General features: G+C 34.6%; 1 protein-coding gene across 2 annotated transcripts in view; it reads right to left on the reverse strand.

The window, feature by feature from the left end:
• Window positions 1-352: 352 nt before the first annotated feature.
• LOC149945458 (O-acyltransferase like protein-like) overlaps window positions 353-26,704 on the reverse strand; it is a 32,822-nt gene continuing 6,470 nt past the window's right edge. Inside the window, exons 1-7 of one of the 2 annotated variants that reach the window (XM_090174624.1) lie at window positions 3,935-4,022; window positions 3,794-3,873; window positions 3,601-3,723; window positions 2,266-2,386; window positions 2,011-2,197; window positions 648-790; window positions 353-583 (exon numbers count right to left, since the gene is read on the reverse strand). In XM_090174624.1, coding sequence (XP_090030750.1) covers window positions 428-583; window positions 648-790; window positions 2,011-2,197; window positions 2,266-2,386; window positions 3,601-3,723; window positions 3,794-3,873; window positions 3,935-4,018 — 894 coding nt within the window. In that variant the 5' untranslated portion in view covers window positions 4,019-4,022 and the 3' untranslated portion in view covers window positions 353-427. Of the gene's footprint in view, window positions 584-647; window positions 791-2,010; window positions 2,198-2,265; window positions 2,387-3,600; window positions 3,724-3,793; window positions 3,874-3,934; window positions 4,023-26,704 lie in introns of those variants that run through there. The other variant, XM_090174626.1, reaches the window with a different exon arrangement.

The following is a 26,704-nucleotide window of genomic DNA, read 5'->3' on the forward strand; positions in this document are numbered from 1 at the left end:
CGTCGTAAATTCTCTTGTGTCACCATGGCAGATACACAAAAAAGTGTAAAATTACAAAAAAATGCAAAGATTATCGTTTTATGCTAAGATTAAAATTCCCGGGGGACCTGCGTAAAAAAACCCACAAAGATCGATCGCCTTGCCCTTGCCCTTCAGTTAGAAAGGCTTGTGATAACATAAATTTTCTCGGGGGCTGAAATGTCTGTTAATACGCTAACAATCTAGTTTTCGATGACGACCACAAAAAAGCGTATCTATAACTTTCGGTCGTGAATTATTTTGGAAAAATTTGTCTATATACTTTATTTCAGAAACGAAATTGATTATTTATTTATTTTCTAGTGATCTTTTATACATGTATGAATTTGAAGAATGGTTTCGATTGCACGCTGCCTCTTGATTTGGTTTTGACCTCTTGGGCTTCTCGTTAGACTTTCGGAGCTATCTCGTTTCGCTTCTGTTTTCTGCTGGACAACCATTGAAAGAGCAGCGCTTCGAGTTGGATAATTGGTGATTCAAAGAGAACTCGGAGGAAAAACGCTAGAATGGTACTAGTGCACAGAACCCCGAAGAAATTGTAAACCTGAAACGTTTTCATAACTTATAAAAACTGTAGAGAAAATGTTAGCTGATGATGTTTAACTTACAAACATGTATTGCGTAGTATCGCTAGGTCCTAATTTACTGGACGAAATGTAGAGATAAACGGGGATGTGAATTAAGTAGATCAAATAACTCATTCTGACCATTGGCTGAAACGCTGGCCATGAGAGCATCGAATTTATCACTCCTGAAATGAATGAAATGGTCTTTCTGTTTTTATTCAATAAGTTAGAATAATTGTTTAAACTCGAAATATTTTTGACTCGATAACTGGTGTAGTTTTGGTTGAAACTTTAAGCATAGCTAAAGGGCCACACCGGCGTTTGAAAATATGGATGAAAATTGGGTAGCTAATCCGTACATCGTGATAGCAGATCCAATAAACCATAAGCAGGCATTTTTAACCCTTATTTCCGGAGACCACGATGGTAGCGAGTGAAATTCGAACGCCGGTGTGGCCCTTTAAGGTAGCGGATGTGGTGCAAAACTGCAAAAACCGCAAAATATCCCAAAATTCCGACAAAGTCTCATCTGGGAATAATAATAGTGTTACCTGGATATATCACTTTGACATTTTTCTGACCACCCATGGTTTTTACGACTCCCGCATCGCGTAGCGGGAAATTATTGAAACAAACAGTAAACCTCGTGCTTTTAATACTAGGCCTAAAAATACGTTTTGATAGTAATTGATACAAGCGCAGCTTTTTACATACAGGTAATGGATCTTATAATATAAAACTTCTTCTATTTAATTAAGTGAATTAGCTTTAAGTGGTAATGGGGAACTTCGGAAGATGTTAGACGTTAAGCCTAACCGCCGTTATTTTCAAAATCCCGATCGCAAGAGCAAAAACAGTAAGCAACGGAAACGGATTTCAAACGACTTTGGGCGAAAGTACATCGTGGCGTTCTCATTTCTTTCCCATGGCAAATGCGCATCAGCGGACGCGGCGAAATGCACGCTTTTACTTTAGAATGATATATCCAGGTAGCACTATTATTAATCAAAGGTCATCCAGCTAGGATAATCAGCTAGCTAGACTAATAGCCAAGGCACCACCTTAGGCCTAAGTCATCAAGCGACTTTAAAAGCCATTAATTAAGGTGGCCGGGTTACAATGCGTAGGAGGGTGGTGGCAAGCCCTGCATGCCACGCGAGTCAACAGCTCCCTACACTTACTATTAACGTTAACCTCAACCAGTTTTTAACTGTAGACCTTTCTTCCGGGAGAAAGCGAATAATTTACACAAAAGTCAAGTGCTCTATGAAAAAAATTAAAATAAAACTAATGAATTAATAGGACACTTTAGCTTTTTTTCAGAACGGATAAACCACGAGAAGGCTCTAATATTGGACTGACTAATATCTTAGACCTTTGGTATAAGTGAATAACCTTCACGCACCTCCTCTCTCCGCGAAGCAAGAAAGGACCACCCACGCCAGGCAGAGTCCCCAAGCCGTCCTGTGGAACGCCGAATAGAGAATGGTGTCCAAGGTAGTGTACGTATTGTAGCGGTTCCAGGGGTAAGTGGCGTACACGATAGCCATCCCGCTGGCGAACGCCACTGGCCAACCCACCATCGTTGTCCACTGCGGGAGAAGGATTAAGCGCTAGAACACCATTATTTTAATACGAGGACGGGTCATTTGAACCTTACCAGAGATAGTTTGACCTTGGGATTCCTGGCTAGGAAGGTTCCCAAGTATAGCCCAACTGCGTAAATTCCCAGATGGACATAAGGCATCGTGTATGTCTTATTGGCGAACTCGCTCGCTGCCCTACAAAAGGATTCGTTTAAGTATGTACTTGATAACATGGAGAAAAGATAAGAAGAGTCAATCTTTCTGATAAACTAATTTTCAGAGTAGATTTCAAGAAAATTGTTTGAGTTGGCTCTCCATTTTGATACTACACAGTGTTCGATTTATAGTGGGCGGCAAAATATTTTGTTAAACCCTTGCTTAAATACCTGTAATAATTTTATATTATATAATTGGGAATGCTTTCTGGTCAATACCGTTTAGTAAATATACATTAATTAACAATTAATATATTCCACTTTCTGTTCGCAGAAGTACTTACAGATGACACACACGTTAAGAAAACGGACTACAAAAACCACGCACTAACTCCCTACGTCTCCGTCTTACCAGAAACAAATTCTTAGAAATCGTTTACTATCTGACGAGCATTACCGAATGCACCCAGAGTAGCGACTTAGTAAATTAGGCGTATTAAGAAAGGAAATCAATGCATCAATTTAACGCCAAACAGGAAATTGTTGTATAAAGGAGCCTTACTGCGAGTGTGTTCTATTACTTCGCATTAAGATTACGTTAATAAATAGTTAAGTGTAGAATTTAATTTGTGAATGATCGGTCGTTAAGTATCGAATTTCTTTCGGGAGTGATTAGTCGGTCGTTAAGTGTCGAATTAATTTCGGGAACGATCGCCTTTTAAGTGTCGAATTTTATTTGGGGACGATCGGTCGTTAAGTATAGAATTTCATTTGGGAACGATCGGTCGTTAAGTATAGAATTTCATTTGGGAACGATCGGTCGTTAAGTGTTGAATTTCATTTGGAAGCGATCGGTCGTTAAGAATCGAATTACATATAGAAGCGATCGGTCGTTAAGTATCGAATTATATTTCAAGGCGATCGATCGTTTAGTATCGAATTACATTTGGAAGCCATCGGTCCTTAAGTATCGAATTACATATGAAAGTGATCGGTCGTTAAGTATCGAATTACATATGAAAGTGATCGGTCGTTAAGTATCAAATTATTTTAGTAATAATTCGATGTTACTAGCGATATAGCGTAATCTCAGGGCAGTGCCATAGTCAGATATCCTTCAAGGGAGGGGTCCAAGTAAAATACCCGAGCGAGGTCGAGAAGGGGGTGAAATTGTAGTGCAGTCAAAGTTACACCCAAGGGAGGTTTGGACAGGGAAACCCTCCACTTGTCTACGCCACTGTTTTAGGGTCATACCTTATATCCATTATTGCTACGACAAATGAAGGCGGGAAATCAAATATGTAGGAAATAGCTCCGCTGGACACGGTGCACGAAAGGACCATGAATAGCAAATACACGTTGGCGAATTTCTTGTATCTGTAATGAAAATTATTTGTTCAAATTACAAACGTCAAAACTCTGATGAAAATAATAAGCTGTATCCTACTTAAATAGAATAATGAAATAAAAAATCGCTATTAGAAAGATCTGGTATTCCGTAGAAAGGTACCACGAGTGAGGAGTGCACTAGTATGAAAAATAAAAATTAACGTGATTTTACTGAGATGTATTACCGATGTAGGCTTACCATTTGAAGTATGTAGTCGAAGTTGCCAATAAAAAGAAGGTTTTGCCACCATTTTTTGCGGCACAATTGCGCCTGATCCTCCATGAATTCCTTGTAAAAGGGACCCGAGCCAAAAGCGGGTAGTACGATCACGATGGACATGGTCAGCAGTAACGACGGCAGAAGTCTAGACAAATTTATTTGTTGGTTTTGAGACTATCAAATACGTCCAAACATTTTAAGCACTCAATGGGGATCTAATAACCAACTAGTGGCAGCCTCGTTTTAAGACCTTCGTAGGCTATGGGCACTGAGACCTTCGGTGGCTATGGGCACTGAGACCTTCGTAGGCTATGGGCACTAAGACCTTCGTAGGCTATGGGCACTAAGACCTTCGTAGGCTATGGGCACTAAGACCTTCGGTGGCTATGGGCACTAAGACCTTCGTAGGCTATGGGCACTAAGACCTTCGTAGGCTATGGGCACTAAGACCTTCGTAGGCTATGGGCACTGAGACCTTCGGTGGCTATGGGCACTAAGACCTTCGTAGGCTATGGGCACTGACACCTTCGTAGGCTATGGGCACTGACACCTTCATAGGCTATGGGCACTGACACCTTCGGTGGCTATGGGCACTGAGACCTTCGTAGGCTATGTGCACTAAGACCTTCGTAGGCTATGGACACTGACACCTTCGTAGGCTATGGGCACTAAGACCTTCGTAGGCTATGGGTACTGACACCTTCGTAGGCTATGGGCACCTAGACCTTCGTAGGCTATGGGCACTATGACCTTCGTAGGCTATGGGCACTGTCACCTTCGGTGGCTATGGGCACTGAGACCTTCGTAGGCTATGGGCACTGAGACCTTCGGTGGCTATGGGCACTGAGACCTTCGTAGGCTATGGGCACTGAGACCTTCGGTGGCTATGGGCACTGAGACCTTCGTAGGCTATGGGCACTAAGACCTTCGTAGGCTATGGGCACTAAGACCTTCGTAGGCTATGGGCACTTAGACCTTCGTAGGCTATGGGCACTAAGACCTTCGTAGGCTATGGGCACTAAGACCTTCGGTGGCTATGGGCACTAAGACCTTCGTAGCCTATGGGCACTAACACCTTACACCTTCGGAGGTTATGGGAACTAAGACCTTCGTAGGCTATGGGAACTAAGGTTTTCGTAGACCCTTGGTAGCTTATAAAGATGTATGTCCCAATCAAATTGGATTTGGACCCTTAAAAATTATGGTTACGTGATTCTCGACTGTTGTTTGGGTCAAGGCGTAAGCCAAACGTTTACCACTTTCTGAAAATTACTTGCGAGATCTGCGACCAAATTTAATATAAAATAAACATTTCACCAAAATGATAGAAATATATTCGAGGTTTCCCAAAACGGCAAACTTTTAAAAAATAATGGCCTAAAACGGCACTTTTTACATAACACAAAACGGCACATTTTTTCAATAGTAATTTCGTTTAGGTTTTTTAGACATAAATACTGGGTGTCTGATTTGTTTCTGACATCGCGTTTTTCTCAAAATCTTTAATAGGTAGAGTTTTTTTGATTTTCAGGGTTTAAGAATGACATCGATAACATTATAATTTTTCAGAAAATTCTAAAAAGATTTTCATGTTTTTCAAATTTGTTTTTGACCGGTAGGTGAATGACGAAAACTGACAATAAGAAAGTTGTAGATCATTCTTGAAAATTTACAAATAAAGTTGGTTCGGTTAAAAAAAGAAATTAGAATGTTCCCTACGTCATACGTATACCCAGAAAATTTAAAACCTCTACCTATTGCAGATTTTGATAAAAATGCGATAACGGTTTTAGGACATATATTTAAAGGATTCAAACTAGAACAACATTTTTATATATTCTACAGAATCCCATAGACAGTTTATGGTTTCTATATTATTGTATAGAATTTGTATAGACAATTTTTGTACATTAAGGTACACGTTTCAAGATAATAACATTATCAAAATATTATCCTTATCTGAGAAACTCACCTCAAAATTCTCCGTATTAGAACGATGAAAAATGAAAATCCACTGCCCGAGTCGAAACGTTTGACTAAATGGTAGGAAATCAGAACCGACCTGCTCCAAATTTATTCATGTAGTATTTGAAACGATTAATATTATGATCAGTTGAAGAGCTTATTTGTTTATCACACCGAAACTTACGTAATGAACATAAAAGTCTCAACCGACATGAAGCCATTCGCAATGACCTGAAAGGAGAATCTTCTAACAGATTCTTCAAATGACAAGGCATTCCCTGCGAATAAAGACAGTGCGATCTCGGCTTTAGACAAGTTGTTCTAAATGGACATTAAGGCGAGTGGCGGCTCTAGAATAACCCCTATATGTCATTAAAGACAGCGTTTTCGGTGGTAGAATATTAGTTCCAATTAGTTGATATCTTCAAAGCTTAATAAAATGGAGCTAAATAATAGCCGTATATTTCCAATAGGGAATGCGTCGTCGCTTAAAGTTCCTATTCAAGTCCTATAGTATTATAAAATTTTACTACAGGGTTGCCAAACGTCAGGGAAAACAGGGGAATCAGGGAAATGTCAGGGAATTTTTAGAATTTGTAAAAAGTCATGGAAAAGTCAGGGAATTACATTTTATCTTGGCACTTTTTTAAGGTTATTTTTTAGACCAGATCTATGACCAATTCTATGATTATCATTTATTTCCTTGAAAGTTTGGCTAATATTTTCAACATTGCAATAACCTTTTTACTGAAATATAAGTTCATTAAAATTTATTAACTTCTGATTAGAGGTCGGTAACGGTTAATCATTATCTATGTTTAAATTGATTTTTTTCGGGAAAAAAATGTAGCAAAGAAATTTACCGGTTAATATTTCGGAAAATGATTAAAAAACATGTATTATTCGTAAAACTTTAGCTTTTTATCGAAAAAACGTCGTTTTTCCGATTAATTTTACAAATTTATCAAAAAATTAATCGGATAATACAGAAATATAAATTAATTGATCAAAACGTTTTACGAATAATGTTGAGAGCTTTATCTATTGAAAAAAAGTTAACCATCCCCGACCTCTACTTCTGATAAAAGTCAAATATAAAATAAAAATTTGGCCTTAAAACGTCAGGGAAAATCTCTTAAAATGGTCAGGGAAAACAGGGAATAGTCAGGGAATTTGAATATCAAAATTTTATGGCAACCCTGTACTAGTAAATTATAAGAAATATCATGTAGATTGAACAAAAGTTAAAATGGGAAAAGGTTCAACAGCTACATTATGTTTATCAATAGAGATTTTAAAAGATTAAGTATTTTTATAGAAGCGATACTTTAAGGGTTTTTTTGCGTGTAAAAGCATCCCAGGGGTTTTCTTTGGAGGCGCCAATTGTTTTAATAAACGCGTTAATTCTTACTTAACATGTTACGATCGCTAGTGAGGTAGGTATGACACAAGACGACCCACGTGGTCGACAAGTACCTCATGCCGTTCATACTGTCCAGGCTTCTTTTCTGGGGTGTCATGGTTAGGACGAGGCAGGTCACGTTGCGTCGGATCGAGAAACTTCTGACCATTTTGTGAATGTATCCTTCCTTTTTGTTGTCCATCAGGTTGGGGCACTCGTCCAAGAAAGTCGCGAAGACGTTAATCAGGACAAATGCCAAGTACACGCCTCTGGAAATAATAGAAGTTCGCGCCGTTTTTGACTAATGTTGACACTTTCAATCTGTCATCGGAACTTTGGACACGTGTTCCAGTGTCGGTGAAGGGTACGTATAGACGGTAAAATAAATACGGGTGGAAATTTTAATAAATTTTCTTTCCCCAATCTTGTGAAGACTCGCGTACAACGTCGTTGAATCCACCATATACATGTATGCTTGGGAAAGTGAGAAAGAACACGAAGGAACAGAAGATCGTCTACACAAGATTGGGTATGGATATTTTAACATTAAATTAATTAATTTTATATTAATTGAAATGTAAAATTACGCTGTTAAGTTTAACCTCTAGCCTTACTAGATAGAGGGCCCTCTTTATACTTAGCCACTATACCACTTTACCTCTGAACCTTTAGAAATTGAATTAACGAAATGTGTCTCTTAATTAGACCATCTATTATTGGCTTACCCTAATGTTTTCTAAATATCGCTTTCATAGTTTTTTGTGCACCCTGACTAATATTCTATTAGTTAGTTCTATAATTGAAGTAGTTTTACTAATACCAGAAGTTTAAAGCTTATATGACAGAAGTATCCATTTAGGTCATTAAAATGAAACATGTGTTTTCGCAGGCTCGACGCGGATGTACACAACTCATCCCGGCTCAAAATTTAACCCAACGAAATTCCATGGCGTAGGGATATGTTCTTATTTATACATCCTATTTTATCGGTGTAAAGTTTTAGTAAGACATTTAAACGGAAACTGGCTTACATGATAGAAAATTGAAGTGCATCCATCACGTAGGGTTCCTTTTTGACGCAAAATTCAATGTCGGAATTCAATCCCATTTGTTTCAGAGCTATAAATATGAATATTGAAGCATTCGTTTATTTTTCGTAGGATGTATCTAGGTAGGCTTAACGGCAGACTTACCGGGTTGGAGCATTTCGGTGAGGTCGTCTTTGGTGCAGGCAGAAGGAATGCAAATGCCCCATTTGAAGGATGTGTCGTACATTAAGGACAAGAATTTTGTCATTTCGTTCATTATCTTAAAAAAAGTAGTCGTTTATTTGTACATGTTTGGCAGCACCATAAGATTTCAATTACGCTTTGTCATAAGCGTGTCATTTCTTTCTCTACCGTGTGTTGACTTAAAACAATTTCTATAATATAAGCACCACAACCTTTCGGTGTAATACGTGCTCTTTGCTTCGTCCTCATAATTCATTTTCAAGTTATTATTTTTTGGGGTATGACGTCATTTTTACGTATCTCCACACAAAGCTGCCAGTAGTTATTTCGACTAAGCCGACACACTTATGGAAAATTATTATAGACGTATGACATAATTGTACCTCTGTTTTAAAAGTGGAGTTTGGGCGAGTGAAGACGTTTTCGAACAACCGTAGCTTTCTCTTTTTCGGTGGCAGAGGTGGCCGGATGCGGGCGATGCAGTAGCGTCCGGTTTGTGCCGGTTTCTTGTCGTTCTTGCTAGGAATAACGATGTCTAAGCACTCCGAGTAGCTGCCGACTGCCGACGCCATTCCGCTGAGTAATCCTCCACCAGGAATTCCACACGAGTCGATCACTGCGCGACGTTCGTTTGGAAAATTATTATTTTATTTTCAATGCTTTTATACAAGATGTTTCAAACGTATGCAAGAGTTGTAGGGGGTGAGTTGAGAAGTATGCCTGTTTTATTTTTCCATTTTCCCAGGGTGAGTTGAAAAAGCGCCAGAGAGCTTCAAAGTGAGGCCTACTAGCCCCTGGAAGTAGGCATCAACAAGCGCAAAACCAAGCAGCAGGGAAATGCGAACTTTAAGGTTTGGGTTCGTGTGATAGGCAAAAAATAACTTTGTAAACAAATCGAGGTAGCCAGCGTAAAAAAGTTAACTTAAACCGTATTTAAAGTCCCTGCTGCTTGGCAGGGCCGGCGCTAGGATTTTCGGGCCCCAGGTAATTTTTACTCCAAAATTTGGTTTTTTGGAAATAGTCAGAAAATTTTAGTTAGGCACCCGTTCTGGCGGGCCCCTTTCGGAGGCCCGGGCCCGGGGTACTTTTGCCCCGCTTACCCAACCCCTAACGCCGGCCCTGCTGCTTGGTTTTGCACTTGTTGCAGCCTACTTCCAGGACCTAGTAGGCCACACTATGAAATCTCTTGCGCTCTTTTAACTCATCGTAGGAAAATTGGTAAAAAACAGGCATACTTCTCAACTCACCCCCTACAACTCCTTCAAATTTTTGCATAACCTTTTGAAACACTCATACAATGTTCCCATTTATCCCAATTTTACCTTCTCCCAAAATTATCAGTTCTCCCAAAAACATGGTGTCCCATTTGTCCCAATTCCATTTCTCCAAACCGGAGTTCATTTAACCCAAAAATAAGTATTCCCATTTTCCCCAACGATCAAGTTTCCCACAAAAATTGATTCCCATTTCTCCCAACGATCAATATTCCCAAAAATATGGTTTCCCCTTTCTCCCAATCATTATTTTCCAAATATATGGTAATTGCACGCAGGGCCGTAGCTAGAGAAATTGGCGCCAGGGGCGAGCTGCAATTTTGGCGCCCCCTTATTTAATAATATGGACCAATTTTGGCGCCCCTATACCCTATCGCGCACGGCCAGCCCTAGCTACGACCCTGATTGCGCGGTTTTAGGTTAGGTTAGGTTAGGTTAGGTTTACCATATTCATAGTATTGTGGTGAACATTTTATAACTTGAGAGTATAATTTGGGCAAAATTTGATGATTAAAATAAAACTTAGATTCATGTTTATACCAAGTGTAATTTTGGGACAAATGGGATTTGGGATAACTATTTTGGGACAAATGGGATTTGGGATAACTATTTTGGGACAAATGGGATTTGGGATAACTATTTTGGGACAAATGGGATTTGGGATAACTATTTTGGGACAAATGGGATTTGGGATATCTATTTTGGGACAAATGGGATTTGGGATAACTATTTTGGGACAAATGGGATTTGGGATAACTATTTTTGGACAAATGGGATTTGGGATAACTATTTTGGGACAAATGGGATTGGGACACATAGGATTGGGGGAAATGGGATTGGGGCAAATGGGATTGGGAGAAATGGGAATTTCGAGAAATGGGATTGGGAGAAATTGGAATTGGGATAACTATTTTGGGCGAAATTGGGGTAAACCATTTAAACCTTTCGACGATAAGTCAATAAATGATTCATTCCGATTTACGAGGGGGTAGTCACTTAAGTAATCAGTTGTACGAATAATACAATAAACACTGGAATTCACCGAAAAATTGTGAGTAATCACTGCAAATCACCCATAGATTATGAACAATCACCGATTATTTTACGAAAATCACTAATCAGGTGTACAAAATATTTACGAGTGACTACCCCCTCGCCGATTTATTACAAAAACTACTTCTAACGTTATCTTAAGTGATGTTTTATGTAAAAACTAAAATAAAGTTTCGATTTAATGTTTTTCTTTATAATAGATGGCGCAAATTTAAATCTTATGGCGAAAAGATAATAACTACTGATTTATTAAAAATACCATTCTAATACTAATTTAAGCAATGTTTTAGTTTAAAACAATAAAGAATAAGTCAAATTGGGAACACGAAGAAATTTAAAAGCTTAGGATTTTTTGATTCTTGAAAATTTTAACTTTCAGACTGCTGACGTCATCTGGTGTATAAATACCTGATCTCTAATGGTATTACAAAGATATTCCAAATGCTAATACCCCAGTGTTTGTAGATTTAAAACCAAAATCGTAGTTTTTTTCAAATAGTGGTTTTGGGACTTGCTTTGAGAGTTTTGCTAGACTCATTTCCATTAGCTTAAATTAGATTCCAATTCAGTCTTCTATTAGATAATATATATAATAACTCCAACTTAAATCAAGATATTTTTATTTTTAGAAAATATTCATAAAAAATAGGAGCGACTTTATTTATTTAGTAAGTACGTAGAATAATTGAATTTATTTATGTCATTTTGTCTGATATGTTTCAAACTTTAGGCATTATTATTCAAATCACACCTGTCTTTTTATCTGCAAAGCTAAGCGTGAACGAGGAGTTACACACGTAACTATCCTTTCAAGAGATAAACTATATGCCACACTACAAAAATTCAAATAATGATATGAGAGTGACTAAAATAAATCTGTAAAAATACAAGTGAAAACACTTGACGATATAAAATAAAAGTTTATTTAATATATCTCCGATATTAATTATCCCCGAGATAAATTTTCCCCGAGATAAATTATCAACCAGATAAATTATCACCGAAATTAATCATCCCAGAGATAAATTATCCCCGAGATTAGTTATCCCTGAACTAATTATACCCGAGTTTAATTATACCCGAGATTAATTATACCCGAGATTAATTATACCCGATATTAATTATACCCGATATTAATTATACCCGATATTAATTATACCCGATATTAATTATACCCGATATTAATTATACCCGAGATTAATTTTAACCGAGATTAATTTTAACCGAGATTAATTTTACCCGAGATTAATTTTACCCGAGATGATTTATTCGCGAGATTAACTATACCCAATATTATTTATTCCCCAAGATTAACTATACCCAAGATTATTTATTCCCCGAGATTAACTTTACCCAATATTATTTATTCCCCGAGATTAACTATACCCAAAATTATTTATTCCCCGAGATTAACTATACCCAAGATTATTTATTCCCCGAGATTAACTATACCCAAGATTATTTATTCCCTGAGATTAACTATACCCAAGATTATTTATTCCCCGAGATTAACTTTCCCTGAGATTTTTTAATCGCGAGATAAAATATCCCGAAGATTAACTATCCGGAAGATTAATTATTCCCCTATGTTAATTATAACCGATAATTTTTATTCGTGATATTACCTATCCCGAGACAAACAGTCCCTGTAACAAAAATTCCGGAGGTTAACTATCCTCGACAAACAAATGTCTATGGGAAAAACTATCAACAAACTAGCTCTGAGATAAACTAACTTTCTTTCCAAATATCTGTGAAAAATAATTATTTCCGAGACAACTTTACTCCGATTCTGTTTATCTTCGAAACAAGACAAGCCGTCGTCGAGGAAAACTAATCCGAGATAAAGTATCCCCGAGATAATCGGTGCCGGATATTAACGATCCTCAAGACAAGCTGTTCCCGAGAAATAACATCCCTTTCCTAGGGAAATAAAATTTTCGAAGTTACTTATGCTTGAGACAAGCTATTCCCCAAACCAGCATTTCAAGATTAAAACTATCCCAGAGTCAATCTAGGGTTCCAATACTCGATAATAAACCTTTCTCCGAGATTAAAAATACTAAAGGCAAACTGTGCCCGAGACAAAGAATATACGCTTCTGTAGCTACGAAGAAGCCCCAGCATTTATAGCTAAGCGTGTGTCATTTCACTGCAGGTATTTGAGTGGATGGTTAGACCCAAATTGGTTTTCTCTTATAAGACCAATCTAACCATCTTATCAAATACCTGCCCTTTCTTGCGCTCAGTGAAATGAGTTACGTTTAACTATATATTACCTTAAATTTAGTTATTCCCTATAGCGCAGATTCCAACATAAACATGCTGAAAGATAAATTTACTTAAATTTTATATGTTTTAGTTTAAAACTAAATATATGGATATTATTTTATTCTCGTCTTATTAAATTTAAATTTTGGGCTAATTAATAAAATTAATTTCAAATTTCAAAATAACTTTTTCTTTCTTGGCATAAAACTATGATATGGATTACCGTATTTGTTCGGAGCAATGTTTTCGGTGTTTTAATAAATCTTAAACTTGATTAAAAATTATAACTGAAGGGCAACGTTTTGAAATTTGACTAGCTTTCAGTGCCAAGGCTTAGCGCGAAATTTAGTTTCTAAAACTTTAATACATCTTTTTGATTGATCGAAAATAAGTAAGAATATTAATAATAGATTGTTTTATTTATTATTATCAAGTAATTTTGTTAAAGTACAGGTATTTTTCTTCGCTGGTAAAATCGCGCAAAATTGGGGATCGAGTAAACAACAAACACGCCTGTCTCCTGATTGGATCAAGTGATTACATAAAACGCAGTAAGGCCTCGCCGTCGCCCATCCTAGGCCCAGTCTCCACCAGATGGTAGATGGGGTAATGATATAATTCGATATTCGTGGTTGAAATGAATAAATTCATATTAAAACGCAATGTTTCAAAAATACTCATAATTTGGTTGTTCACGCAAACCTTTATGGCAATTAGGTGTCTTAAAACGGTTTTCACAAATATTTACGTTCGTAATGAATTTAGAGTTAAAAACTCTTTTACTAAATTAAAGCTTAGACAATTCCTTCCAAAAAGGGTCATATGAAAAATGATCACCCGAGCCACGGACTGTAAATTTTAGAGGACCGGTATTCCCGAGGTATTTTACGCCCCGTTCACCGATCAGGCTGACGGGAGTCGCTTAAGGTCATAAAAAAAACTAAAGCGCGTGTCATTCGGTCGGCCAGATTTCGAGATAAGATACGGGGGGGGGGGGGGGGGGGTCTATCCCTATGCGTGGTACAAATGACCTTGACGGACTCTCTCTCTCTCTAGTTCGAAGTGATTGATGCTCGGGGAAACCAAAATTCTACAGGGCAAGGCTACGCTTTACTCGTCCTCTAAAATTTACAGTCCATGCCCGAGCAGAGTACCACCAAATGATGGTGACTTTGGGCACTTTACGTTTTAAACAAAAGCTGCAGGCCAAAATTCAGTCCGTTTGGGATTATTCCGAAGTTCAATCTTTAGGTTTTCCCGACTATTAGGGCTGTTTGTTTCTTACAAGGAGAGTACCCGAGGTGTTTATTGCCGATTTTGTTCAAAGTCGGCCGTAATGTAGACCTATATGAGATATGAAATTTCCCAAAAGGAGACGTTGCACTACCCATTCGATTTGCCATGGCAACCGAAAATGTTTTTGACCACTTACAACCAAAATTAGATTTTTTGCTTATTTTACCCAAAATTTGTTACAAATTTACCCTAAAAATGTTTCAATTTACCCAAACTTGATGAAATTTACTTTAATGTGGTCCAAATTACACATTTCGTGATTTTCAAATTTTTTCAAAATTTTATTAGCTAGGAGGACCCTGTGAAACCGAGAAAATACCATGCTTTTTTAAATGGAGATTTTATTGTTTTAAGTGATCAAAAATATTTTCGGTTGCCATAGCAAATCGAATGGGTAGTGCAATGTCTCCTTTTGGGAAATTTCATATTTCATATAGGTCTACATTACGCCCGACTTTGAACAAAATCGGCAATAAACACCTCGGGTACTCTCCTTGTTAGTGTCGAAGCTGATTTTTAAAAACCTAAAAAAAGATAAGTTTTAAGTTGCCACAGTTTCATATTCATCCTTAATTCACGCTTAATTTCGACCTTAAAGAAGGCTTATTTACAATTGTAAAATATAGATATGAATAAGTTTTAAACACGCGCCCACAAAATGAAATCAAATAAATATTTTTTTAAACTGTCTCAATAACCGATCTAATTAAAGAACGCACTAGCCCTATTTTAAGACTCAAAATTGCAGATTAATAAAGTAAGTGATTTATCAACCCAAACAAGTCTTAAATAACTTGTAATCAAGAGACTTGGTTGAGTCTTTATTTTCTAGAATAATCAGCTTTGTTTTGCACTAAATTTAGTTTTTGAGCACCAAAATAATAATTTCAGTGAGAGATTCCCACAATACACTTTTTGAACCCTTTAGGTTTGATTAGTACTGTGATGGAATTATGTGTGTTATATCACTAAAACCATAAGTCTATAATATTGTTTGGTTTAATGTACCAGCTATTGTTTCAGCGAGAGATTCCGATATAGATTTTACCTGATGAATTTCCATTATATTATGAATTCATTGTAATAATAATAAAGAACTAATTTGAGTGTTAAAAAAGTTTTGCTTCATCATTTTAGGTTGAGACTAGAACTAAGAAGTTGAATTCCCGATACAGCTATAGACTCTTAACCGCGCCTTCCCAATCAACCGCCATTACCTTACCGTCTACGGGGAGGGTGATGAAAAAACCGGTTTTGGGAGGATGAAATTTTTGCGGTAGAGGGCTTGTTCGTTGGTTTTCTGTACGATTATGGCGGCGCCCAGTAAACATTTCTTAAAAGAGTGTATTGGCCAAATATATGATCAATAGTGTATTTGCTTATACGTATAGTTTTAATAACTATGTTAAGTCAATCTAATCGTCGCCGTATCTCATTGGTTAGTAGTTTGTGAGAAGCTGGGGTCGAGCCCAGATTTTCCTTTCACGTTGAGTTTGCCAGTGCTCTCCCAGGCGCATAGGAACGTTTTGGATTAAGGGGGATACAGATTGGATGCTAAATTTGGCGTCCCCTCATCATCATCCTTTTTGCGCCCCTTCGAAAACAATTTGGCGCCCTTTTCATACCACTTTGGCGCTCCTTTCAAATTTCAAGGGGGGGGGGGTACATTGTACCCCTGTACCTCCCCGTTCCTACGCCACTGTTCTCTCCCCAGTATGAAACTATAATTTCACTGACTTCCGAATTGAAATTGTTTCGGGGAAATGCGACTCAACTAACTGGGGGCTCGGGCAAAGCTAATAGGTCGTTTAAAATCTGTGCAGAGCAGTTTTCCAATTGTTACCCTTAAATGTGTAATAAATTTATTTAAAATGGGTGTCATAATATATATAAAATATTATGGTTTTATATTAATTATTACAGTTCAAAACATCTAACATTGAGTATAATGTTAATTATTAAATTGCTTATTTTGCGAGCAAAATATGAATTAGTTTTAAAAGAGTACAGGTTCTTACCTGTCTCTGGTTAGAGATTATTTATTTGGAATATACAGTCACATCGTTGACTAGTGTCGGTGGTGTGAACACCATCATCGAAACTAACAGAATGTATCGCGCACACATAATCAACTAAAATCCACCACTCTCCCCCATTTTGTATTTCCGTTGCTACGCAATGCGTTTTGAAATTTTTAATGTTAAGGCTTAGTTTCTCTTTTCGGTGTAATAGTCGCGAGCCAGATTTTCCGCACGGTACTGATGAGTTTCAAATAGGACTAAACCGGTGTACTGTTGGAATTTCTGGCTATTTAATATTATTTAATTTAGTTTTTCACTCGTAGATCTATTTGGTCCGAGATTCGCGTCTTTTTGTTTGCTCGAAGATCTATTGGTACGAGCTATTTGTAAGTTTTTAAAATTCTTCAATTGTGTTTAGGGTTTAGCTTTTTTATCCCTTTTTCATTATGGAATATTCTACTTATTCGCGTTTTTATCACATGTTTAGTATTTTTATTATGAAACGCAACGGTTGATTTTTCCCATTCTGATCTATTTAGATGGCCTCTATATTCACCTAAACGTAAAAACTTTCTCGCTCATGGCGCTAGTCTAGAACGACAGTAGAAACACCCAATTCTTCTATTACAGGAAACGTGCCCGCCCTGAAGAGTTTTTCCCACTTGAAACCTTTATTGTTTCATATTTAGTGTTTATTTTTTAAATGCACCCTTAATTAACCTATAAACAGCAATATCCGAGATATAAATTAATTATTTTCATTATAGTTTGGATATTTATTCAAATATAATTTCTCAATAATGAGGTACGTTGTTTTAGATTTACGAAAGGCGTTCTAGTAGATATGAGATATTAAAGCACTACCAAAGCGGTGATACTTTTAGTGGGATAATTCTTCATAAATCACTGTATAACACGTGGTTAGAAAAATTAGGGGAGGGAATGATGTATTGCCCCAAATTCCTGAAAAGGTTATACTCCTTTAAACTAATCATTTTTCTAATGTTCTCGAGAAAACCAAATTATGTATTTATGGAATTGTATATCTTTCAAGAGTAGTACAGTACATATTATTTCAAATTTCATATTTATTTGGATTAAGACTTACTCTCAAATGCCCAAAGTTGCATGTCCTTAACAGCCATGATAGTTTTGAGCAGCGCTCCCATGCACTGCGAGCTGATGTTAGCGTCGGAGCTCGAACTCATCAACATCGGCAGGGCTTGCTTGATCATTTTCTCGATACCTTCTTGCATGGCCGATTCCATGGCTACCAGCTTGCTATAGGCTATTTCTTCGCTTTCTTCCACGATCGGATCCGGGATGACGCTTAAGCCGTCAGATTTCACTTCCGTTATTGCCAGCAACAACAGCCAAGCTCCGATTAAAATCGCCTTCTTCATATTTGACACTCGAAGAAAACAATTTATTATTTCTGACAAATAAATCGAAACGTTTGGGTACTCGTTCACGTTGACATCTAACAGGGCGCAATCGGAATTCCCGAGTTGCGAACCGCTTCGAAGGGTCCTATGACGTTTTGTGTCAGAAATTTTATTCGTAAAATGTGATTCCTTTCCGGGTGGGAAAGGATTAGATAAGTAACTGCGTAATTGCGAGCCCGATTGTTGTCATTTCGTCGGGGTAATAAATGAAATTGAAACGAGGAAACTTTTTGCGAACAGTCGGAAACTCGGATTTTTTTAAATTGGTAAAATGTTGATTCTTTATACGTTGGGAGTAGTTGAACTGAAAAAAAAAACTATTTCTTTGTGAACACTTAAATCTCTCGTGAAGTAATTTTGAACAATAAAATTTTGTTTTTATATATTTGATGATACATTAAAGGGAAAGTTTCCTTATTGTGTTTTAATGAGTTGATGATACTATTAAATGATAATTATTATCATTGATAGTCATTTGTACTATCAAAGCGGCGATTTGTACTTGTAAGAAAGCGGGTGAAAGTCGACTGTGGTAATTTGAAGTGATGTAAAATATAATATAACTAGCCTTTTGTACCCGGCTTCGGCCGGAGAGAGTCTCGATAAATACCTTTGTCCAAAGATACCGTTGTTAATACCGTTGTTTTACTGAACGAAAATCCATAACCTTTGTAAAAATGTCTGTTGTTTCTGGGAAAGTGATTGGCAAGCGCTTCTCAAGCGCCCCCCCCCCACATCCGCCACGGCAGCAGCAGGTCACAACCCGGGCACGGAACGTCACAGCGAGGTCACAATAGTGACGTTGAGCTAGAAAATGATATCCGAGCACGTGGCGCAAATTTCAGCATCCTACCTATCGTCGTTTAAAAATTATTAATGGGAGAGCCAAAAAATTGGAAAAGGTCACAACCCGGGCACGGAACGTCACAGCGAGGTCACAATAGTGACGTTGAGCTAGAAAAAGATAGACGAGCAAATTTCAGCATCGTACCTGTCATCGTTTAAAAGATATTAATGGAACGGACATAAATAAATACATACATACATACATACATACAAAAGGACAAACATTGAGAAATATAGTGTAGATACATACAAAAGGACAAACATTGAGAAATATAGTATAGATACACACAAAAGGACAAACATTGAGAAATATAGTATAGATACATACAAAAGGACAAACATTGAGAAATATAGTATAGATACATACAAAAGGACAAACATTGAGAAATATAGTATAGATACATACAAAAGGACAAACATTGAGAAATATAGTATAGATACATACAAAAGGACAAACATTGAGAAATATAGTATAGATACATACAAAAGGACAAACATTGAGAAATATAGTATAGATACATACAAAAGGACAAACATTGAGAAATATAGTATAGATACATACAAAAGGACAAACATTGAGAAATATAGTATAGATACATACAAAAGGAGAAACATTGAGAAATATAGTATAGATACATACAAAAGGACAAACATTGAGAAATATAGTATAGATACATACAAAAGGACAAACATTGAGAAATATAGTATAGATACATACAAAAGGACAAACATTGAGAAATATAGTATAGATACATACAAAAGGACAAACATTGAGAAATATAGTATAGATACATACAAAAGGACAAACATTGATAAATATAGTATAGATACATACAAAAGGACAAACATTGAGAAATATAGTATAGATACATACAAAAGGACAAACATTGAGAAATATAGTATAGATACATACAAAAGGACAAACATTGAGAAATATAGTATAGATACATACATAGGGACAAACATTGAGAAATATAGTATAGATACATTCATAAGGACAAACATTGAGAAATATAGTATAGATACATACAAAAGGACAAACATTGAGAAATATAGTATAGATACATACATAAGGACAAACATTGAGAAATATAGTATAGATACATACAAAAGGACAAACATTGAGAAATATAGTATAGATACATAAAAAGGACAAACATTGAGAAATATAGTATAGATACATACAAAAGGACAAACATTGAGAAATATAGTATAGATACATAAAAAGGACAAACATTGAGAAATATAGTATAGATACATAAAAAGGACAAACATTGAGAAATATAGTATAGATACATACAAAAGGACAAACATTGAGAAATATAGTATAGATACATACATAAGGACAAACATTGAGAAATATAGTATAGATACATACAAAAGGACAAACATTGAGAAATATAGTATAGATACATACATAAGGACAAACATTGAGAAATATAGTATAGATACATACAAAAGGACAAACATTGAGAAATATAGTATAGATACATACAAAAGGACAAACATTGAGAAATATAGTATAGATACATACAAAAGGACAAACATTGAGAAATATAGTATAGATACATTCATAAGGACAAACATTGAGAAATATAGTATAGATACATACAAAAGGACAAACATTGAGAAATATAGTATAGATACATAAAAAGGACAAACATTGAGAAATATAGTATAGATACATAAAAAGGACAAACATTGAGAAATATAGTATAGATACATACAAAAGGACAAACATTGAGAAATATAGTATAGATACATTCATAAGGACAAACATTGAGAAATATAGTATAGATACATACAAAAGGACAAACATTGAGAAATATAGTATAGATACATACATAGGGACAAACATTGAGAAATATAGTATAGATACATTCATAAGGACAAACATTGAGAAATATAGTATAGATACATACAAAAGGACAAACATTGAGAAATATAGTATAGATACATACATAGGGACAAACATTGAGAAATATAGTATAGATACATTCATAAGGACAAACATTGAGAAATATAGTATAGATACATACAAAAGGACAAACATTGAGAAATATAGTATAGATACATAAAAAGGACAAACATTGAGAAATATAGTATAGATACATAAAAAGGACAAACATTGAGAAATATAGTATAGATACATACAAAAGGACAAACATTGAGAAATATAGTATAGATACATACAAAAGGACAAACATTGAGAAATATAGTATAGATACATACAAAAGGACAAACATTGAGAAATATAGTATAGATACATACATAGGGACAAACATTGAGAAATATAGTATAGATACATTCATAAGGACAAACATTGAGAAATATAGTATAGATACATACAAAAGGACAAACATTGAGAAATATAGTATAGATACATACATAAGGACAAACATTGAGAAATATAGTATAGATACATACAAAAGGACAAACATTGAGAAATATAGTATAGATACATAAAAAGGACAAACATTGAGAAATATAGTATAGATACATAAAAAGGACAAACATTGAGAAATATAGTATAGATACATACAAAAGGACAAACATTGAGAAATATAGTATAGATACATAAAAAGGACAAACATTGAGAAATATAGTATAGATACATAAAAAGGACAAACATTGAGAAATATAGTATAGATACATACAAAAGGACAAACATTGAGAAATATAGTATAGATACATACATAAGGACAAACATTGAGAAATATAGTATAGATACATACAAAAGGACAAACATTGAGAAATATAGTATAGATACATACATAAGGACAAACATTGAGAAATATAGTATAGATACATACAAAAGGACAAACATTGAGAAATATAGTATAGATACATACAAAAGGACAAACATTGAGAAATATAGTATAGATACATACAAAAGGACAAACATTGAGAAATATAGTATAGATACATACAAAAGGACAAACATTGATAAATATAGTATAGATACATACAAAAGGACAAACATTGAGAAATATAGTATAGATACATACAAAAGGACAAACATTGAGAAATATAGTATAGATACATACAAAAGGACAAACATTGAGAAATATAGTATAGATACATACATAGGGACAAACATTGAGAAATATAGTATAGATACATTCATAAGGACAAACATTGAGAAATATAGTATAGATACATACAAAAGGACAAACATTGAGAAATATAGTATAGATACATACATAGGGACAAACATTGAGAAATATAGTATAGATACATTCATAAGGACAAACATTGAGAAATATAGTATAGATACATACAAAAGGACAAACATTGAGAAATATAGTATAGATACATAAAAAGGACAAACATTGAGAAATATAGTATAGATACATAAAAAGGACAAACATTGAGAAATATAGTATAGATACATACAAAAGGACAAACATTGAGAAATATAGTATAGATACATACATAAGGACAAACATTGAGAAATATAGTATAGATACATACAAAAGGACAAACATTGAGAAATATAGTATAGATACATACATAAGGACAAACATTGAGAAATATAGTATAGATACATACAAAAGGACAAACATTGAGAAATATAGTATAGATACATACAAAAGGACAAACATTGAGAAATATAGTATAGATACATACAAAAGGACAAACATTGAGAAATATAGTATAGATACATACATAAGGACAAACATTGAGAAATATAGTATAGATACATACAAAAGGACAAACATTGAGAAATATAGTATAGATACATACAAAAGGACAAACATTGAGAAATATAGTATAGATACATACAAAAAGACAAACATTGAGAAATATAGTATAGATACATACAAAAGGACAAACATTGAGAAATATAGTATAGATACATACAAAAGGACAAACATTGAGAAATATAGTATAGATACATACATAAGGACAAACATTGAGAAATATAGTATAGATACATACAAAAGGACAAACATTGAGAAATATAGTATAGATACATACAAAAGGACAAACATTGAGAAAAATAGTATAGATACATACAAAAGGACAAACATTGAGAAATATAGTATAGATACATACAAAAGGACAAACATTGAGAAATATAGTATAGATACATACAAAAGGACAAACATTGAGAAATATAGTATAGATACATACATAAGGACAAACATTGAGAAATATAGTATAGATACATACAAAAGGACAAACATTGAGAAATATAGTATAGATACATACAAAAGGACAAACATTGAGAAATATAGTATAGATACATACAAAAGGACAAACATTGAGAAATATAGTATAGATACATACAAAAGGACAAACATTGAGAAATATAGTATAGATACATACAAAAGGACAAACATTGAGAAATATAGTATAGATACATACAAAAGGACAAACATTGAGAAATATAGTATAGATACATACAAAAGGACAAACATTGAGAAATATAGTATAGATACATACATAGGGACAAACATTGAGAAATATAGTATAGATACATTCATAAGGACAAACATTGAGAAATATAGTATAGATACATACAAAAGGACAAACATTGAGAAATATAGTATAGATACATACATAAGGACAAACATTGAGAAATATAGTATAGATACATACAAAAGGACAAACATTGAGAAATATAGTATAGATACATACATAAGGACAAACATTGAGAAATATAGTATAGATACATACAAAAGGACAAACATTGAGAAATATAGTATAGATACATAAAAAGGACAAACATTGAGAAATATAGTATAGATACATAAAAAGGACAAACATTGAGAAATATAGTATAGATACATACAAAAGGACAAACATTGAGAAATATAGTATAGATACATACATAAGGACAAACATTGAGAAATATAGTATAGATACATACAAAAGGACAAACATTGAGAAATATAGTATAGATACATACATAAGGACAAACATTGAGAAATATAGTATAGATACATACAAAAGGACAAACATTGAGAAATATAGTATAGATACATACAAAAGGACAAACATTGAGAAATATAGTATAGATACATACATAGGGACAAACATTGAGAAATATAGTATAGATACATTCATAAGGACAAACATTGAGAAATATAGTATAGATACATACAAAAGGACAAACATTGAGAAATATAGTATAGATACATACATAAGGACAAACATTGAGAAATATAGTATAGATACATACAAAAGGACAAACATTGAGAAATATAGTATAGATACATACATAAGGACAAACATTGAGAAATATAGTATAGATACATACAAAAGGACAAACATTGAGAAATATAGTATAGATACATAAAAAGGACAAACATTGAGAAATATAGTATAGATACATAAAAAGGACAAACATTGAGAAATATAGTATAGATACATACAAAAGGACAAACATTGAGAAATATAGTATAGATACATACATAAGGACAAACATTGAGAAATATAGTATAGATACATACAAAAGGACAAACATTGAGAAATATAGTATAGATACATACATAAGGACAAACATTGAGAAATATAGTATAGATACATACAAAAGGACAAACATTGAGAAATATAGTATAGATACATACAAAAGGACAAACATTGAGAAATATAGTATAGATACATACAAAAGGACAAACATTGAGAAATATAGTATAGATACATAAAAAGGACAAACATTGAGAAATATAGTATAGATACATACAAAAGGACAAACATTGAGAAATATAGTATAGATACATACATAAGGACAAACATTGAGAAATATAGTATAGATACATACAAAAGGACAAACATTGAGAAATATAGTATAGATACATACATAAGGACAAACATTGAGAAATATAGTATAGATACATACAAAAGGACAAACATTGAGAAATATAGTATAGATACATACAAAAGGACAAACATTGAGAAATATAGTATAGATACATACAAAAGGACAAACATTGATAAATATAGTATAGATACATACAAAAGGACAAACATTGAGAAATATAGTATAGATACATACAAAAGGACAAACATTGAGAAATATAGTATAGATATAGTATAGATTTCGCCGGATACCATCTAAGATCCTAAAAGTTACGCTGTAATATGAAGCGAAATTGATCATTTGTGACACCGAAAGTATATTGATCATCTCACAGGGAGAAGTATCCTAAACATCTAATGCTATTTGCTTGAAACTTGTACCATCGGAGGCTCAAACTGCTTTTCCAAAATATTTCACTTTATAATACCCAGAACGGATAAAACCCCAGATATAAAAAAAAAATACCCCGAATTGAGGCGTGATTGTTTTCTCAGGTCAGTAAATGAAGTTATCGAAATAGCGCTCAGAATCGGAGGGCGTTTTCCTTATGAAAATGATGAGTCGATTCCATCTCCGTCTTTTGACGCGATAAATTGCACTTGGTAATTGTGGGTATAGCTATTTATATGTATAAAAAATAGTTTCATAAAAGCAAAACCTTTTTTTTTCTAGGTCAAAATGTAAGTTCATAAGGAAAACGCCTCCAACATGGGGAGTATAGTATATAGTCTGATAACTTATAACTTAGGTTCATTTACTTTTAGTCACACCTAATAAAAACTTCGAGGAACAGTCCGTTAATTTAAACGAGGGGTAAGACACTCTGCGAACTCGATGTACATTGCCGTACCATTGACAGTTTTAAATGGAACTCGCGAACTCTTGAAAATATGTACCTTTAACAGTGCTAAATGCTCGAACTCGGTGTACAGGTTATCTGAGACCGTCTTACCCCTCGGATTTAAAGGAAACTATATTTATCGTTTTAAAATTTTAAATGAGAAATATTGTTATATTATATTAAATTCTATTTTAATTTTTAATTTTTTTTTAAAAATAACATCAAATTATTAAAAAATTAATTTATAATATTTTTCATATAGCTATTTGTAATTCTTTCAAACGATTACATGGACCTTTAAATACATCGTTGCTTGCATACACGTGGTAAATTTTCAGCCGTGATGCGATATAAACTTCCTCAGTACACGATTCAGGGACGTCATTTCAGGATTTTTCAGGAGGGGGCAGAACTTGAGCTCCGTAAAACAGTTTTTTAAATGGCAAAAACGCGTCAATTTGACTATTTTTTGGATTTGAAATCAAAATAGTTATTTGATAAATGCTAGTGATTTTCAGGATAATAGACAAAAGTAAAAAATTAACAAAGAGACTCCTTGTATTTCATCCGAATCTGAGTGGGTTTTAGAAACAATCGTGAACTTTTTTAGCTCATAAAAATTCAGGGGGGAGTAGGCAATGCCCCCTCTTACCCCACCCAAATGACGATTTATTCTTATTACGCCTTAGTGGTGGCGGAGTGGTTAGCGCTTTCGCTTCGCAGCAAGAGGAACCGGGTACGATCCCAGCTTGTGGCACTGGGTGAAAACTCGGAACAACTCCTGCGTTGAGTTTGCAAGTTCTCTCCCCACTGGTTTAAGGGGTTTTTCCCGAGCTTTCCGGATTCCCCTTCCATAAAAGCTTGTTGAGATTAACGGTAATAGTTAGTGTAGGAAGCTGTTGGCTCGCGTGGCTTGAAGGGCTTTCCAACACCCTCCTACGCATTATAACCCGGCCACCTAAATTAATGGCCTAAGGTGTAAGAAATATATCGTTGACTTCTGGTGGAAATCATTATAGTCGCTATATCTACTTTAAAATTTGAATGTTTTTGTAGAGAATTTATGTTTAATCTCCTAAATATTTCGAAGGTTTTATCCTGATAAATTACATTTGAAGGTTAAACTATACGTATTCGTAATATATTAATACCCTTCGTTTCCTACATGCTAATCTTCGCATTAAAAAGGAAATTTTTTATAAAAATATTATCCTAAGCGTTTTAAAGGAAATTTTAGCTCGAAAGCAATTTATTTATTGCCAAATATACGCGCTTAGGCAATTTCAATTGTTTT

This window comes from Leiobunum rupestre, chromosome 5 (assembly GCF_980474605.1).
Source record: "Leiobunum rupestre chromosome 5, qqLeiRupe1.1.hap1, whole genome shotgun sequence".
Classification (NCBI taxonomy): Eukaryota; Metazoa; Arthropoda; class Arachnida; order Opiliones; family Sclerosomatidae; genus Leiobunum; species Leiobunum rupestre.